This window comes from Rhinoderma darwinii, chromosome 2, assembly GCF_050947455.1.
Source record: "Rhinoderma darwinii isolate aRhiDar2 chromosome 2, aRhiDar2.hap1, whole genome shotgun sequence".
NCBI lineage: Eukaryota > Metazoa > Chordata > Amphibia > Anura > Rhinodermatidae > Rhinoderma > Rhinoderma darwinii.
The window spans coordinates 428,893,459-428,911,819 of record NC_134688.1 but is presented as its reverse complement, the minus strand read 5'-3'; the positions used below and the strand labels follow the sequence as shown (position 1 = coordinate 428,911,819).

General features: G+C 44.9%; 1 protein-coding gene across 2 annotated transcripts in view; it reads right to left on the bottom strand.

The window, feature by feature from the left end:
* Nucleotides 1-18,361, bottom strand: part of PIGL (phosphatidylinositol glycan anchor biosynthesis class L) — a 142,912-nt gene that overhangs the window by 6,978 nt on the left and 117,573 nt on the right. The window contains exon 4 of one of the 2 annotated variants that reach the window (XM_075854380.1): nucleotides 9,253-9,320. The exons of the other annotated variant lie outside the window; for it this stretch is intronic. Within the exon in view, the coding sequence (XP_075710495.1) occupies nucleotides 9,253-9,320 (68 nt within the window). The remainder of the gene's footprint in view (nucleotides 1-9,252; nucleotides 9,321-18,361) is intronic. 2 annotated transcript variants of the gene reach the window in all.

Here is an 18,361-nt window from a genome sequence, read left to right as displayed (position 1 = left end):
AAACGGCCGAAAATAAGCCGTGTGTAGCTACCTTACAATGCACCGGTAAAAAATAGATATCAAATGTATTCATCATTACCATCATAAGTGAGACATATGCAAAAGGGGAGTTACTGTATTTTGTATCTCTGTACACAAAATCGAAGAGATGTGCGCAGTAGATCGGGTACCCGTAAATTTGAGGCTGTAAGCTAAACGAATGAGTTTGCATTGACTCTCCCAAGGACTCAGACCTTTTCATTTGCCAAGAAGCAAATAGAAGTCAATGCAAAGATGCAGAAACTTAGAAAAGTGCACTAATAAAGTATTTGTAAGATATCTGGAGAAAAAAGAGGATATTTCAATGAACACTGAGGGCTTATTTACACGAATGTGTAACACGTCCGTGCAGCGCGCGTGATTTTCACGCGCCTCGCACGGACCTATGTTAGTCTATGGGGCCGTTCAGATAGTCCGTGATTTTCACGCAGCGTGTGTCCATATGTCCTATATTTGTGCGTTGTTTGCGCATCACACACACATTGAAGTCAATGGGTGCGTGAAAATCACGCGCAGCACACGGAAGCACTTCCGTGGGACGCGCGTGATTCGCGCAACAGCAGTAAAAAGTATGAATGAAAACAGAAAAACACCACGTGCTTTTCTGTTTACAAACATACAGAGTGTCATAATGATGGCGGCTGCGCGAAAATCACGCAGCTGCGCATCATACGCTGCTGACACACGGAGCTGTTAAGTACCTTTTGCGCGCGCAAAACGCAGCGTTTTTTTGCGCGTGCAAAACGCACACGCTTGTGTAAATCCAGCCTTAGAGTATAGTTTTACAGCATGGGAGATAACGGTGTAAACTAAACTGTAATGACTCGAGGTGACGCCCCCTTACTGAGAGTCATGTCATTGCAATATGCTGCAGTGACCAAATAGTTAATTCCAGATGGTATAATAAAATGGAAAACCATCTTGTTGATATTCTGAAATGAAGGTAAATGAGGTGACTGACTGTACACATTTGTTATGGTTGACGGGAAAAAATAATCTCTGTCTGAAAAGGCCAACAGTTCTGGTACAAGTAAATCACAGCCCTGGACGCGCAGTGAAAGCCTGGTATCCAAGGCCGGAGAAAGCAGCTGCCACGGTATCCGCGATACCCATCTGCCGATGGGTTAATGAATGGCCTCTTACATAAGTTACCATGGAAACCTGCAGAGCTGCATTCACAAATGTGGGGGAGCTCAGAAATAGGAGCATTATATAATCACAATTGAAAGGCCCAAAGAACAGCATGAAAGAAACATTAACTGGACGCTGAGCGAGGCCATTACCCCAAGTCTGGAAAAACAGCTCTGTCTGAAAGCAAAACCTGACAGACTTCAGCGGCAAATCAACAGTGGCTTTCTATCCGGACGCTGAATCATGTCACTGGTGAATAACACAATAATAATAATAATAATAATAGGAGGACAAACACAGAAAACCGCAAACACAGGAAATGTTCAATTGGCATCAGATTAACAGTGTATTCACACATGCCAGTTTTGTGGCTTTTTTTTGCTGCAATTATTAAAGAAAATACTTTGGCTATTGAAAAACGCAGTAGTTTCCATTAAAATAAATAATCTTCTCGTTAATATAATTGTGGGACACAGTACCATGGGGATAGGCCCTTGTGAAAACGCACCAATATGGGACATGCAGTGAGTTTCACACAACGGACTCTCTCTGCGTGAAAACTCCTGCATGTGTGAATGGCCCCATTGAAATCAATGGGTCCGTGTGATGCGCGTGATTTCCACGCACAGCACACGGACGAGTTTTTCGCTCGTCTGAATGAGCCCTTACTCTGGGGGATCCTCTGACTCTGATTCAAAACAGGACTCACAGTTGACAAATGCCATGTAGGCTTTATATACCTGTTGTCAGTGGCACCTTACATGTTCAGGATGACTCCACTACCCCCTCTCAGGAATAAATTCCTCCTCTTCAGTGTCACTGCCCATTCCACAAGTGCGCTTCTACCCCCTGGTTCTGAAAGGTAGTGCTAACGTGGTACAAAAACAAATTCTCAACCCTTCCCCAAGGTAGTTTTCTTTTTTCCTGTCGACTCGGGCACCGGATTGCAATTTTTCCAGGCTGTTAGTTCTCTTCTCCTCTAGGAAGTGGTCGTCCCAGTTCCTCAGTCGGAACAGTTTCAGGGATTCTACGCAAATGTCTTCACAGTCCCCAAAAAGAACAGAACAGTCAGCCCCATCCTAGATCTAATGAGACTGAACCGCTTTGTTCATGTTCGGAGGTTTTGCATGGAACCCCTGAGGTCAGTGACCGCATCGCTGGAACAGGGAGAGAAACTTTTTTTTCATCGATGCCTAGATTCACATCCCCATAACAGGAGCCCACCAGGGTTTCCTCCACTTCGCTGTCTGTTCTCCAGTTTGTTATCATTCCCTTCGGTCTTGCTACGTCTTTAAAGACTCGTGTGGCAACTGTCGTGGCACTCCTCCACGCTAGTCGCTTGTTCCAGCTCAGCGTATGGAGTTCTTAGGAATTTTTTGACAACAGAACAGCCAAGGTTCACCACTGGATGGAGACGATCAGGTCCATCCAAACGAGCGTGGCCCTCCATCGCCAAAAAGCTCCCTTTTCCATCCATTTACGCATGTGGGCGCTGGGCAAGATGGTTTAAATACACAATATTCCACACAAGGCACCATCAAAGGTCAAGTTGATACTCCTGCTCTCTGGTTCGTCAGGAGTTACTCTCGTGGCAGACTTCGCTAGCCATTATTTAGAAACGGTCCTATCTCAATGGCTGCCAGCCAATCCTGTAGGGGAACAATTTTTGGCCTCCACACAGCTCAGGACACTTGGTCGCCAGAGGAGATAACCTTACAAATAACCTTCTGGAATAGAGAGTCATCCTACTGGCCCAGGAAGGGACATTTATGACATATCCACAGTCATTTCCACAGGCTTGAGAAAGACCCTCCACTTGTCACGGGTCGAAACGTTGCCATTTTTTACTGGATGTTTGACCAATAAAAAAAACATATTGATTGAAATTTGGGAGACGTGTGCTGCTGTTCAACCACGCTTTTTCTGAGGATATCCACAGGATATGTCATAAATGTCAGATAGATGTGCGTCCCACCTCTAAGACCCGCACCTATCTCTAGAACGGGACCTCCTAAACTCCGTTCTACCTCTGTGTGCTCCAGCTGACTCGTGTGATTCCCGACCATGAAGAAGAAAACAGCATAATTGCCATTCACTTCGATGAGACTTACAGAAACAGCATAGCTCAGCGAGCTACGCTGTTTTGTTTTTCATGGTCGGGAATCATATGCGCCAGCCGGAACACAGGTTTATGGGGCCCCGTTCTAGGGATAGGTGGGACCCGCATCTATCTGACATAGATCTAAATGTCCCTGATGCGAAAACCCCTTTAACCGAATCCCGACCGCTCACTGTAATCTCACATCGGCGCTTCCTGGGCTCTGTGCAGTCCCGACGTGAATTCACTATGGGTGTTAACAGAGCGAACGGGTGTCTCAGAGCGGCGCTGATACCCGGATCGCGATGTTAACACCTGCCTCTGGTACCGGAGACATGATCGGAACCTGATTGGTTCAGGTCCCGATCATGTGACACTGCAGGGAAAGTTTAGTTTGTTGTAGCAACAAACTTTCCCGGGATCGATTGCGGGTGTTGCCGCTGGTTGTCATGGCAATCGGAAGCCATACAATGGCCTCCAGGACTGCCATGCATGGAAGCCTATGAGGACCAGCCGGAGGCTGATTCTGATGGGCTTCCTGTCAGAGTGACTGTCAGCGTCACACTAACAGTTATAATACATTACACTACATAGGTAGAGTAATATATTATAGTAGCGATCAGAGCTGCAGGTCTTCAAGTCCTCTAGTGGGACAAAAAAAAACATAAAAATGTTTTATAAAAGTGTAAAAATAAAAGATATGTTAAAAAAAAAATGCCTTTTTTCCTATAAGTCTTTTATTATAGGAAAAATAATTAAAACGTTAAAAAAAAGTACACATATTTGGTATCACCGCGTTCGTAAAGACCCGCACGGTGACCACTGAAAAAAATAAAATAAAAAACAATACCAGAATCGCTATTGTTTGGTTACCACCCCACACAAATTATAGAATAAAAAGTGATCAAAAAGTCACATTTCCCCTGAAATAGTACCAATAAAAACTACAACCCGTCCCGCAAAAAATAAAAAAGTTATGGCTTTCAGAATATGGTGACAAAAAATTTATTATTTTATAAAAAAGTGATTTTATTGTGCAAACGATGCAAAAAATAATAAAACTATATATGGTATCGTCGTAATCGTATCAACCCGCAGAATAAAGTAAAATAGTCATTTATAGTGCAAGGTGAACGCCGTAAAAAAAGAAAGTATTTAAAATGCCCAAATCACTGTTTTTTGGTCACCTTAGCTCTAAAAAAAACAATTTTATAAAAGTGATCAAAAAGTTGTATTGACCAAGAATGGTACTAGGGTTGCACGAAGCATCGAAACTTCGATACTGTTTCGATACTGTTCACACTCAAATGGTTCAGTACTGTTATTTCATGTATTTCGATACTAAGCTGTGAATGTAGTTATAGCGGGGCTGCGGCTGTGTAATACAGCCATTGCCCCGCTCCTGAGTCCTGATAAGCAGCAAGCGGTCAGCATGATGTAATGCGGCCGGCGCTGCACTGAAGACAGAGAACATGGCGGGCGCACTGCAAAACACCCCCATGTTCTGTCTTCAGTGCCTGCGCCGCTGCTCATTAGTGCAGCGCCGGCCATATCACCTTATGCAGACCGCGTGCACACACTTATTTTCAGGGGCAGGGCAATGGTTGTATTACACAGCTGCAGCCCCACGGCGGAGATCAGAGAAATCTCTCATCTCCGTCGTTATTCCCCTGAATGCTGCGATCAAAGCTGACTGCAGCGTTCAGGGGTAAATGAGAAGGGGGGATGCACTTTGGATCGCGTCACAGCAGTAGCGTAGCTAGATGGGAGGCGGGGGGCGGTGGCTCCGGGCCCACTGAGATGGTGGGGCCCTCCACTCCGCTCTGCTCTTCACCCGTCGCTCCGCTCTTCTCTCACCGCTCCCACCATGACTGTGCGCGGCCACACAGTCATTTAAGCTAGCAGACGTGCGCGCATGCTAGGCACGTCTGCTAGTTCATGCTTCTAACGCTGCCCGCCAGGAACAGAAAAAGCCTGCCTGCGTGTTAGGAGAGGGTGAGCAAGCACCCCTCATCGATGTATCCCAATCTGAAATTATACAGGGATAATGGCTGTTTTAAACAGGGATGATGGGGGTTAATACAGGGATGATGGCTGGACTACCCATTATCCCTGTATATGACCCCCATCATTCCTGTATATATCAACCATCATCCCTGTTTATAACTGTATATAACCCCCATTATCACTGTATATAACCCCCATCATACCTGTATATACCAGCCTGGCTGGTATATACAAGGATGATGGAGGTTATATACAGTAATGATGACGTTATATACAGGGATGATGGGGGTTATATATGGGGATGATAGCTGGAGCAGCCATCATCCATGTATATAACCCCCATCATCTCTGTACACAACCCCCTATCATCCCTGTATATACCAGCCATCATCCCTGTATATAAGTGTATATAACCCCCATCATCACTGTATGTAACCCCCATCATCCCTGTATATACCAGCCTGGGGCTGGTATATACAGGGATGATGGAGGTTATATACAGGAATGATGGCTGGTATATACAGGGATGATGGTTGATATATGCAGGGATGATGGGGGTTATATATAGGCTTCATTTCTTGCCATTTCAACCACCTCGTTATTCTCCTGGTGTTATCCGTCATTCTGCTGGATTTGTTTGTCGGTGTATTATCCTCAATAAAGTGGAAACGGAGTTTCCCCCACTTATATCACACATCGCTGGATCTTTTCTCTTTTTTGCCATTGTTTCTTGCCGTGAGCCGTCGCGGTTGATCCGGGCGATATCGAGCACAGGAGTGTGAAGCTGGTGAGCTGGAGGTTTCCTCCCATCCCTTTTTCCCTGTTACTATTACATCTTATTAGAGAAATATGCCTCTTCCACCACTTATCAGGCTCCCTCCCCAACTGTTCATACACTCTGGATTTACTGCTTTTTCCATCTCCTCAAGGCAAGACAATAAGCTCGCTGAAAGATCAAGTTACATGCTGCACATAAAAGTCTAAAGACAGACTCTGCAACAGCTTCCTAGTAGGCGTTATATCTCACCCCAGTGCTGGATTCCCAGCTATACATCTGTATAATCTCCTACATGCAGCTTCTTCTAGTAAGTGTTATATCTAACCCCAGAGCTAGATTCACGGCTACTCTGCTCATTACTGCTATTTAATCTCATACATACTGCTGCTTCTATATATGTGATAGAAATAAGAGGGCAGGATTCTGGAAGATGTATAAGAATCCGTAAAGAGGCTCTGTCATCACATTATAAGTGCCCTATCTTGTACATGATGTGATCGGCGCTGTAATGTAGAAAACAGCAGTGTTTTTTATTTCGAAAAATTATCTTTTTTGACAGAGTTATGACCTATTTTAGATTTATGCTAATGAGTTCTTAATGCCCAAATGGGCGTGTTTTACTTTTTACCAACTGGGCGTTGTGGAGAGAAGTGTATGCCGCTGACCAATCAGCGTCATACACTTCTCCCCATTCATTTACACAGCAGCATCGTGTTCTTACTAGAACACGATGTGCAGCCACATACACACACATTAATGTTAATCAAGTGTCCTGACAATGAATAGACATCACCTCCAGCCAGGACGGGATGTGTATTCAGAATCCTGACACTTCTCTGCACTTCTCTGTGATTTACAGCACAGCAGGCGTAGTCTCGCGAGATTACGCTGTAAACTGTCATTTACAGCGAGATCTCGCTGTGCTGTGCTGTCACACAAAGGCTACAGAAGTGTCAGGATTCTGAATACACATCACGTCCTGGCTGGAGGTAATGTATATTCACCGTCAGGACACTGGAGTAACGTTATAGTGTGTTTATGTGGCTGCACATAGAGATATAACTATATCGCTATGTGCTGTGTAAATGAATGGAGAGAAGTGTATGACACTGATTGGTCACTGATTGGTCAGCGTCATACACTCCTCTCTACAACGCCCACTTGGTCAAAAAGTAAAACACGCCCAGTTGGTCATTAGGAAACTCATTAGCATAAATCTAAAATAGGTCATAACCGTCAAAAATTATCATTTTTCTAAATAAAAAACACTGCTGTAATCTACATTACAGCGCCGATCATATCATGTACAAGATAAGTCACTTATAATGTGGTGACAGAGCCTCTTTAACTAAAGCGTTTCATGACTCCAAAGGAATCATTCATCAACTTAAGAGAGATGACAGATAAAGGTAATCTCTTTCTTTATCCCCTTCCTTTTTATAAGTGTTATTGTGCAAATAAAGTAATTCCCATACATTACATGTTTTCTGCAGTACAAAATTGCGGAAAAAAACCAAACAACAAGGTGGGAGCTAATATGCAGTTAGGAATCATACTGACACTGTCTGGAGTAACTACCGTATTATTAATGCAAACTTATTGAGCTTTTCCATAAAAGGGACATTTGATGAGCAATAGGGAGAGAGGGATTTAGGTCAAAGCTATTTATTTTATTTCTTTCCTGTTGCTCATATATGACCCTAAAGTTCCACAGCGCTGTACACATTCACATCAGTCCCTGTCCCCAATGGGGCTTACAATCTCATTTTCTTATCTCACACAAACACTATGGCCAATTTTATAGGCAGTCCGTTAAGCTATCAGTATGTTTTGAGGGTATGGAAGGAAACCAGAGTGTCCAAAGAAAACCCACACAAACGCAGGTAGGACATACAAACACTGTGCAAATGTTGCCCTATGGTCAAATTTGAATCCAGGACCCCAGCTAGGGCTAGGCAATTAACCGGAAAAAAAAAACTGAAAACTAAATTCAGCGCAATTAACCAATGTCATCTTGTGAATTTAGTTTTTTTAATTATTTTTTTTCCGCGGTTTAAACTGTATCTGAATCTTCAGGATAGAGATACCGTTGAATCCAATGGTAGAGCCGCGGACCGTAAGGTCCCTGCTCTACTATTCACTAGGTATCGCCGGAGGCGAGGCAGTGACTTAATCACGCCTGTATGCGCCGAGCCGCACAGACCGGAGGAGCAGAGGGATCTCCTCCACTCGTTGTTGGAACAGGGTTAGTTGAGTATTTATATTATTATTTTTATAAGGCACTATTGGGGCTGTGTGGGGGCAGGTATGGGGGCATTATACAACATGGGGCAGCTATGGGGCATTATACTGTTAGGGCAGCTATGGGGGCATCATTATTTTGTGTGGAGGGCAGATATAGGGGCATTATACTGTATGGAGGGCAGTCATAGGGGCATTATACTGTGTGGAAGTCAGTTATAGGGGCATTATACTGTTAGGGCAGCTATGGGGGCATCATTATTTTGTGTGGAGGGCAGATATAGGGGCATTATACTGTATGGAGGGCAGTCATAAGGGCTTTATACTGTGTGGAAGTCAGTTATAGGGGCATTATACTGTTTAGAGGCACTATGGGGGCATTATACCTTGTGGATGACAGTTATGGGGGAATTATACTGTGTGGCGGGAAACTGAGAGGCATTATACTGTGCAGCGGGCAGCTATGGGGCATTATAATGTGTGGGGGCAGCTGTGGGGCATTATACTGTGTGAGAAGCACTGTGGGGGGCAATATACTGTGTGTGGGCAGTGTCAGGGGGTATGTTATATACAGTAGTATATAGCAGGCTCAGGGGATAAATATGAACTCAGTGCCATAGCATGCAAATAGGAGGAGTGGCAAGCAGAAAGGGTGTGGCCTAAATAATCGTTCATTAATCGTAATCGAGGTTACATGTTCAATTTATCGTGATTTTGATTTAGGTCATAATTGCCCAGCGCTGGAAGGTAACAATACAAACCACTGCGCCTCCGCACTGTCCCTCTGAAAGTGAGAAGCATTAGAAATATAGAGTTACATAAGGAGAAATGGTAACGAGCTCTATATTATGTGGTTGTAAAATAAGATGTTTGTGGCATACAAAGCTCTAGGAGGAGATAAGATTAGGCAATAACTTGTGTATGGTAGTAAAACGTGTCATGAAATGAGGCATACTACCTTATTGCACGGTACAAGGCGACATGGTTGGAATGTCCACTTACACCTCCCTCATCAAACGTGATCACCTGAAAATACATCATACACATTAATATCCCTGAGGTGAGAACAGATACATGTTAGCAAAGGTCAGAAATACCGGACTCTATTCACAGGGAAAGTAAACAGGTTCTGCAGTTATAAACATTGGTAGGCCGTCAATATGTGATAGGTCATTTTAAAAATTCTATAGGTTTCGGGAATAAGGCCAGGATCAGACACACAGTTTTGATGCAGTTTTTGGCTCAGTTTTTTTTACCCATAAACAGGAGTGGACACAAAACAAAGGAGATGTATCAGTCTATTCTTCAGAGCTTTCCTTTCTTTTGCATCCACTTCTGGCTTTGGTTAAAGATACTGACCAAAAAACGGCACCAAAACTCTGTGTGTGTGATTTTACCCTACAGCTCACAAACCCTCACCAGTGCAACCATCTGACCGATAAAGTGATAAAAGATATGTCAACTAATTAAATAGTGTAAATAACGTCAGTTTTTCAATCTGCAGCTCCGATTGGAAGGATCTAGGCCCAAATACCAGAAACAGTACATGGACAAGAGCAGTGCAGATAAAAAGTTATTCTTTGATGGAGGTCGTCTTTAAAAGGTTTCTCCGACAAAGAAAGTAATGGTATCTTAATCTAAGGTATGCCATCACTTTCTGATTGGTGGGGGTCCAATTGGCAGAACTCCCATCGATTTTCAAAATATAGAGTGGCTACAGCTCTTGTTTTTTTTTAAACAGAGGAAACAGAACATGATGTATACTCCACTCACAACCAAAGCTGCAAGGCGCAATGCATTGTGGGAGAAGCAGGTCTCAGAATAAACCCACAACACAAAACATGGGACGACGTAGAACAGCAACTGCAGCTTTATAAGTGACTAGAGGATCGGTCTAATCACAAGTCCATGTACCTCCAATTACAAAACAGCGCCCACAAGTGGCAGGACTGTGGTGTGGACGGAGGAGATGCTTTTCCTCCTCTTTCTGTACAGACAGTGGGAAGGTGGATACAGCTCTTGCTAAGTGCCCCCCCCCCCCCACAGCGACGCTACTGGCCAGCCACTGTGCAGGACAGTCCCATTCACATTATCGGCGAGGTCTCGGAAACCAATCCTAGAACAAGATGGGAATATCGCTTTAATGATTTTCTTCATTTTAGTGTGTCTCAAATAAAACTTTAAATCACAAGGTGGACTTCCGGTTCCGGCGCTGGGGATGCAGGACGCGAGTGACTGAGCTCCCGCTCCCGTCCAGCCTGTAAGCTCGCAATAGTCGCTACGGCGACGATAATCAGCGGGGAAGTCACCAGCCCTGCACACGGCAACATCATCGGTGGTGCCTGTATGGACAGGTACCTCCTCAGAAGCGCGCAGAAGCCAGCCATGGAGGAATCAGCCGCGGCCGTGGTAAAGGGAGGTAAGATGGCGGCGCTTCCCGCCACTGCGACCCTGCTATACACGCAGGAAGATGAGCTGCAGCACCCTCAGTCCCAGCTTTCAAGCCCGGCAGAGCATGTACTGTCCGCTCTTCCAGTAGCCATTGACTATGTAACCCTGGCCCGTGAAGTAGCCAAACAGATAGCGCCAGACCTGCAAAAGGCGCTGGAAAAAACGGTGCAAGATTCTCTAAACCGCGTGCATGCGGAGCTGGCACAAGTCACTATCAGAGCTGATGAGTTAGAACAGCGTATGACGCTGCTGGAGGATGAAAATGAATACCTGCAATCCAAACTCAGTGGGGTGCTGTCTGTTACTACGCAGTTGGGGGACAAGGTGGAGGATCTGGAAAATCGCTCCAGGAGGAGCAACCTACGACTGGTGGGTCTGAAAGAAGCGGTGATATCTGCTGATTTGCAACGAGTGTGTGAGAGGACATTGCCGGAAGCCTTAGGTCTCCCCCGTCCATTCCGGGTGGAGAGGGCGCACAGAGTGGGGCCGGACCCCAGAAACCTCCCAGCAACAGCTGACCACAATTCACATCGTCCCAGACAAGTGATCTTCAAACTGTTGGATTACAATGATAAGGTGGCACTTATGAAAGCTTTCCGCAGCAGATCGCGTCCTTTGGAAATAATGGGCATGAAAGTGCTACTATTTGAGGATTTCTCGGCGGAGGTTGCAAAACGAAGGCGGGCTTTCAGCAAGATCTGCACCGCGCTGTTCCAAGCGAGAATACGCTTTAGCCTGCAGTACCCAGCCATCCTGCGGGTGTTTCAAGAGAACGGGTGGAATAAGGTTTTCACCACTCCACAGGAAGCGGAGGACGCACTTGCGGAGCTTTGTAGGCGCAGACCACAGCAAGAGGAGCGTCACAGTCCAGTACATAGTCCGCAGCGCAAGTCAAGAGAAGACAAAAGGAACCGGCTAAATATGGAGCGTACCTGGGCAGAAGCCTTAATGCCCACACCTGGAAGATCCCGGGGGGGTCGAGCCGGAAATAGAGGGGACTCTCCGAAGCCGCAGAGGCGAACACGGGACCGCACCCGATCCACGTCTCCTGATTGACGGACGAAGTCCTTTTTGGCGCATTTTATTTAAGCTGTTGTGATGATGATTTTGTGGACGCTGTAGACCAATTGCAGATTCCGACCAGCTACAGATAAGTTTACAGATAATCTGAAAGTTATTGAGGGGGATATTTTGCGGTCTTATACAGCACTATGTATCGGTCAATAGTTGACCTATTGTTACAATGTTACAATGTTATCAAGGTTGAAGTATATGCATTCTGATATTTCCCTGCATTTTCACTGCAAGATATTTGTGAGGGAGTTAGATCAGGATCTGAGATTGTCCCTGGTGGGCGGGATTGACCGGGAGTGATACAATGCCTCCCCCACGCAAGGGATTAGTGTTATCTGTTACAATGGCAGACTGAGGGAAATTGTTAGTAGGAGATAGGGGACACGGAGGTAGGGAAACCTTGAAGCGAAGCAAGGTTCATAGGGAAATGTGAGGATGCAATCCTAACGGACTCTAGGCTGTTAAAGTAATGATAAGGGAATGTACATAAGGGTGCGCAGGCGACAAAGAGGTACTGAGGGGGCAAGGGCAGGTGTTACTTCCTCATGGAAGGAGCCATATAGGCAGGCTAGGGGGAGGGGGAGGGAGGGGCACGTTCTGGCATAACAGAAAAAAGTGAAGTCACATACACCAGTGGGTATTAAGGGACTGCTAACCCTTGCCGCAGGTGATTTTATGATTTTGTTATGTAAGGGATGGTTGGCCTTGTTGGTTCTGGCTTACAAGCCAGGGTTTGGTTATGATGTTAATGTTAATGTTTGTACATGGCTCTTGGGAAAAGACGGATCTGACTCCCTGGACTCCACACGACTTTTAGGCACTTTAGCTCATCTTAAACAAGGTCCAATAACATGAAAATAGTTTCTTGGAACGTTAAAGGGCTGAGATCCCCACAGAAACGGACCAAACTTTTAAGGCACATGAAACGATTGCATCCTGATGTGGCCCTATTGCAGGAAACTCACCTTACCGAGCCGGAGTTTAAGTATTTGCAAAAGTTCTGGGTGGGTCAGGTTTTTGGCTCGTCGGCAAGGGAGGGTAAGGCAGGAGTTATAATTTTGGTACATAAAAACTTTGCGTTTACACTGGTGTCCCAGGAGCGGGATGACGAGGGCCGTTGGATCCATCTAGAGATGGAGCATGCAGGGGAAACCGTCAGTATTTATAATGTATATGGCCCAAATACGGTTAACACTGGTTTTTTTGGTCACTTGGAAACCCAACTCCAGCAGGATCGCACTAGGTTTTTGATTTTAGGGGGAGACCTTAACACTGTAAGGTCTTCAAAGGAGGATAGGAGCGCAGGGACTAGTTCGCAGAGAAGCAGAGATAGGATCTTGCCCGACTTTTTAAGACACACGGCCCTAATAGATGCGTGGAGGAGTCTTCACCCAGATGCGCGGGAATATACACATTTCTCTCATGTTCATCAGTCATGGTCGCGTATTGATTATTTGTTAGTTAGTGACGCAATGGCGCGACGTTTACGTGAAGCGGCAATTGAAGATCTAGTTATTTCAGACCATGCTCCGGTTACCATTACATTGGCTGACACAGTAGCTAGAGGAACGGATTTTATCTGGAGGTTTCCCGCTTTTCTGGCAAAGGATGAGGGCTTTACACAGAAGCTTAAGGGGTGGTGGATGGAATTTGATGGGGATAATGTAGCGCATCGCTCGGAACCGTCATTGTACTGGCGTACAGCCAAGGCGGTAATAAGAGGGAAAATCATGCAGTATATGTCTAATCTTAAACGTAAGACGACCGAAGGATACAAGGCAGCGAGCGACAGATTACGGTGTGCGTACACAGCATTCCTACATTCGCCATCAATGCTATTGGGGGAGGAATGGAAGGAAGCCAAGCGACAGTTTGATCAATGGTTAGACAAAAGAGAGAGTATTTACCGGTCCCAATTTGATGCTGATTTAATGCGTTTCGGCAATAAGGCGGGCAAATTATTAGCGCGGTTAACAAAGGGGAGGTATGCACCGGCACATATTTCAACACTTAAAGAATCAAACGGAACTCCTACCTCGGACCCAAAAAAAATTAATACCATATTAAGTAAATATTACCAAGCCCTTTACTCAGAAACACCCATAGATCTCCAAAAAGGGAGGGAATTTTTGGAGAAGGTGAAGTTGCCAGGGCTCACCCAGGAGCAGAATGGTCATTTGAGCGCGGAGATTACACTAGAGGAAGTTTGGAGCGCCATTAAAACATTATCTAACGGAAAGGCCCCGGGTCCGGATGGATTCACAGGGGAGTTTTTCAAATCTCTGAGAGAGGAAATCAGCCCTACCTTGGTGGCATATTATAATACTTTACTAGGAACGGGAGCTTTACCAGCAGAGGCCAAGGTAGCGCATATAAAGGTGTTACCCAAGAAGGGGAAGAATCCTCTTGACCCGGGGTCGTACCGCCCCATCTCGCTGATAGATCAAGATCAGAAATTGCTCACAAAAATTTTGGCCAATCGACTGGCTATGTATCTACCCATACTGGTGGGAAAATCTCAGGTAGGCTTTGTAAAGGGCAGGGCTGCAGTGACAAATTTACGCAAGGTATTGAAGGTGCTAGAAACAGTCAGGCATGATCCCCAGCCAGGTACCAGGCCGGCACTTTTAGCGCTAGACGCAGAGAAAGCCTTTGATAACATACAATGGGAATGGCTGGGGATGGTGATAGACAAAATGAACATTCAGGGAGATTTCCGGGTCTTCCTGAAGGGAGTCTACAATAGCCCGCAAGCACGTGTTCACTCCTCGGGGTTCCTATCAGATCCCTTCCAATTACATAAAGGAACACGACAGGGTTGCCCCTTGTCGCCCCTGCTATTCAATCTAGCACTGGAACCTATGGCCAGATTCTTGGAGGAATCGGATATGTTCAGAGGCATTCAAGTGGGATCTTGTGCAGTGAAATTAGCCCTGTTCGCTGATGATGTCATACTTTTTATGTCAAACCCTCAGGAGCATTTAGGGAAGGTTTTTAAATTTTTGCAGGAATTTGGGCAATGCTCGGGATACAAAGTCAATATAGCTAAGAGCGAACTGCTGGAGTTGGGCAGGCCATTGCCAAAGACCTTTTGGCAATCCTTGGGTTGCGGGATATCACCGGTCGAACACTGCATTACCTATCTGGGTATCAAAATAGGGAGGGCACCAGACACTCTATATGGCCTAAATTATCCCCCGTTAATTAAAAAAATACAAGCGGAACTCACTAGATGGGTCCAATTGCCGTTGTCCCTCTTGGGAAGATGTCATCTGATCAAGATGGTTAGTTTTCCTAGATTGCTATACCCCTTTCAAACGCTACCTCTCTTATTGAAGCATGTGGATGTCTCGAAATTGACGGCTTCATTCACTAAATTTATATGGGCAGGAAAAAGGCCGCGTATAGCACTCACCAAGTTCATGATGGGTAAACAAGAAGGGGGTGTGAACTTTCCGAATGTCAGGGGTTATAACGTGGTCTGTCTTTTGCGTCATGTAGTAGATTGGCTTCATGAAACAAGCAATTATTCCAACTTAGATCTGGAAGGGGAGTATGCTTCACCTTGGAACTTGAAAGCTTTGTTACATTGTAGAATCGCTTCTCTTCCGTGCCGTCTCAAAACCTCCATTGTATTGAGAGATACAGTTCTAGCTTGGAAAGTGGTACGTAAGCAGTTTGGGTTACCCCACCTGGTATCGAAGTATATGCCGTTGAGCGGTCATCCGGAGTTTTTACCGGGAATGGACAAGGGGGACGGAATTGCCTCATGGGGAGGGTAGGCATTGATAGCGCAGGGGATCTTATGCATACAGAGGAAAAGAGGTGGTTAACTGGGGAGGAAATCACCGCTAAACTCAGACCCATAGTAGATAGAGTCAATTTTTTGCAAGTACTTCAGGTACGAACATTTTGTACCTCCAGGCTCAGGGATTTGAGTAAGGAAGCTACTTCGCACACGCTGGATGAGGTCATAGGTCCAACAACTGGGCGGGCGACCATTTCAGGAATGTATAGAGCTTTGAGAGATGGTTTTGTTCGGCCGCAATCAAAGGATTAGTTTTAAAAGCTGGGAACGGTGGACTCAGGATCCAGGTATAGGAGAGATCATACTGGGGGGTTGGGAGACGGTACGGAAGAGTGTGATAAATGAGAGCTGGAGGGAAACCTATTTTAAGTTGATGCATGCAGCTATATATGGCTTTAATATCTTGCCCTCACAATCTTTCCCTGATCGCATTACAAGTTGTCCCAAGTGCAATACACCACTGACGAATTTGTGGCATGGAGTGTGGGGGTGTGTACATACGAAACGATTTTGGGGGATGGTACACAAATATATTAAGGACCATTGGAAAACGAATCTCCCAATGACGCCTCAAGCGCTACTATTCCATCAGGCGCGGCCGCCGGAGGAAGAGGGTGCTCGAGGAGTAAGATCACCTCCCGTGTTGGTGCACACGATTTTACTGGTAGCCTTGAGATGCCTCCTGAGTAAATGGCTAGAGGCAGACATGCCGGGATTAGAAATGATTGTGTCGCGGCTGAAACAGTTATTGGTTCTTGAGAGGGTGGAGGTGGAAAGGCGGAAGGAAACGGGAACCAAGAAGCTATTTGATAAGTGGCAAGTATTTATAGAATCGCAATGTACAGCAGCCGAAATAGCGGAAATTGTTAGGCCTTTCCAGTACACAAAGTGGTATTGTACACAGCTCTTGGCAGGCGTTTTAGGGAGGATGCAACTGTGAACCAGCTGGGGGAGAAAGGATGAGTGGAAACTCATTGATGATCTAGGTGGAGTTGGAGTTGGGGGAGTCATGTTTGTTTGGTCCATCTGAAGATCGACAATTATGCCATGTTTCTATGTTGGTGTGTTTATATGTTATGTTGAATTTAATTTAAAAGTGAATCCCATGACAGTTGAGTGCTGCGCACTCATGATGTAACTCTTACGTGAAATGTTTGTAAGAAAATGTGAAAACTGACAATAAAAAGGATATTTAAAAAAAAAAAAATCACAAGGTGAAGTATGGATTGGTAAATTTAATTCTGGTCATTACTATTAAGTATGAATTCTCTAAAGAAAAGCCAGCAGACCACCAGAATTTGTAAATGTTTCCAACTTTTTACAATTTATGCACCACATAGGGGCACACCAAGTTTTCTAAAAACACATTTCTCGAATGCAAACTAGATGGACTAGGTGCATTTGCAATGTTTTGTTGTTTTTTTCCTTTCTGACCAATATTGATAAGAAAGCTAACTACCACACAAACTACGTAAATGAGACCTAAATAGGTGGGAGCGTGGGGAGTGAATAAAAATATTGCACTTTTAAATGAATCTGTATAATGACATTCAAATGCCAGTTTAATACCATTACAAAATTAAAACAATTCTGATTTAGATTTTTTTAACTACCTCACTTTTACCACTAGAGGGCTCATGATCTACAAGATTATCAAGCTTGCTCTATAAAAGTAGGAAAGGAGGAATACAGAAAATAGAAAGTGGTTGGATGTATCTCCTTCAAGGAAGACTCAGTGATACTTATTATCCATCATATTCCTTCATAATGAATCTAATGTTAGCTGAGATTTACGCATGGGACACCTATGGCAGCAAAATCCATTGTAGAGATTGGCTAATAAAAGCAGCAAAGGCTCTGATCACACAGCGTTTTTACACTACGTTCAGCATATGCTCCATGAGAGCCCCCAGCGAACATGTTGGGCCCCATTTACCTGACAGGTGGCAAGGAGCGGGCTTTTTGCATCCGTCGAGTAGGTATACAGCAGTATACGTTTTTTTGACTGTATAGGAAAGTGTAGACTACTGTGCTTTCCTATGACGAGGCATAGTGGTATTAGGTTGTTTTTCTATCATGGGATGGATTTTTCTCACAGTGGCACGTGTTGGGGGCTCGGGGAATACTACCGACATATAACTCTGACAGAAGCCTCACACGTGATGTAACAGAGCCTCTCAGTGTAATAATCACACCTGACAAATAAATGTCATATTTGCATAATTTATACTGGGTGTGAGAAATAATATATTGTAGCTCATATAAGTATTAAGACTGGAAAAAGACAAAAGATCTAACAAGTTTATCCGGTTACCAACTTTAATGTTGATCCAGAATAAGCCAAAACAAATCTTTAGTTAGAGAACTGTCAGAAAAGCTGTAAACCGTTCCTTTAACCCCTTAGGGTATGTGCACACACACTAATTACGTCCGTAATTGACGGACGTATTTCGGCCGCAAGTAGTGGACCGAACACAGTGCAGGGAGCCGGCTCCTAGCATCATACTTATGTACGATGCTAGGAGTCCCTGCCTCTCCGTGGAACTACTGTCCCGTACTGAAAACATGATTACAGTACGGGACAGTTGTCCTGCAGAGAGGCAGGGACTCCTAGCATCGTATATAACTATGATGCTAGGAGCCCGGCTCCCTGCACTGTGTTCGGTCCGGGACTTGCGGCCGAAATACGTCCGTCAATTACGGACGTAATTAGTGTGTGTGCACATACCCTTAA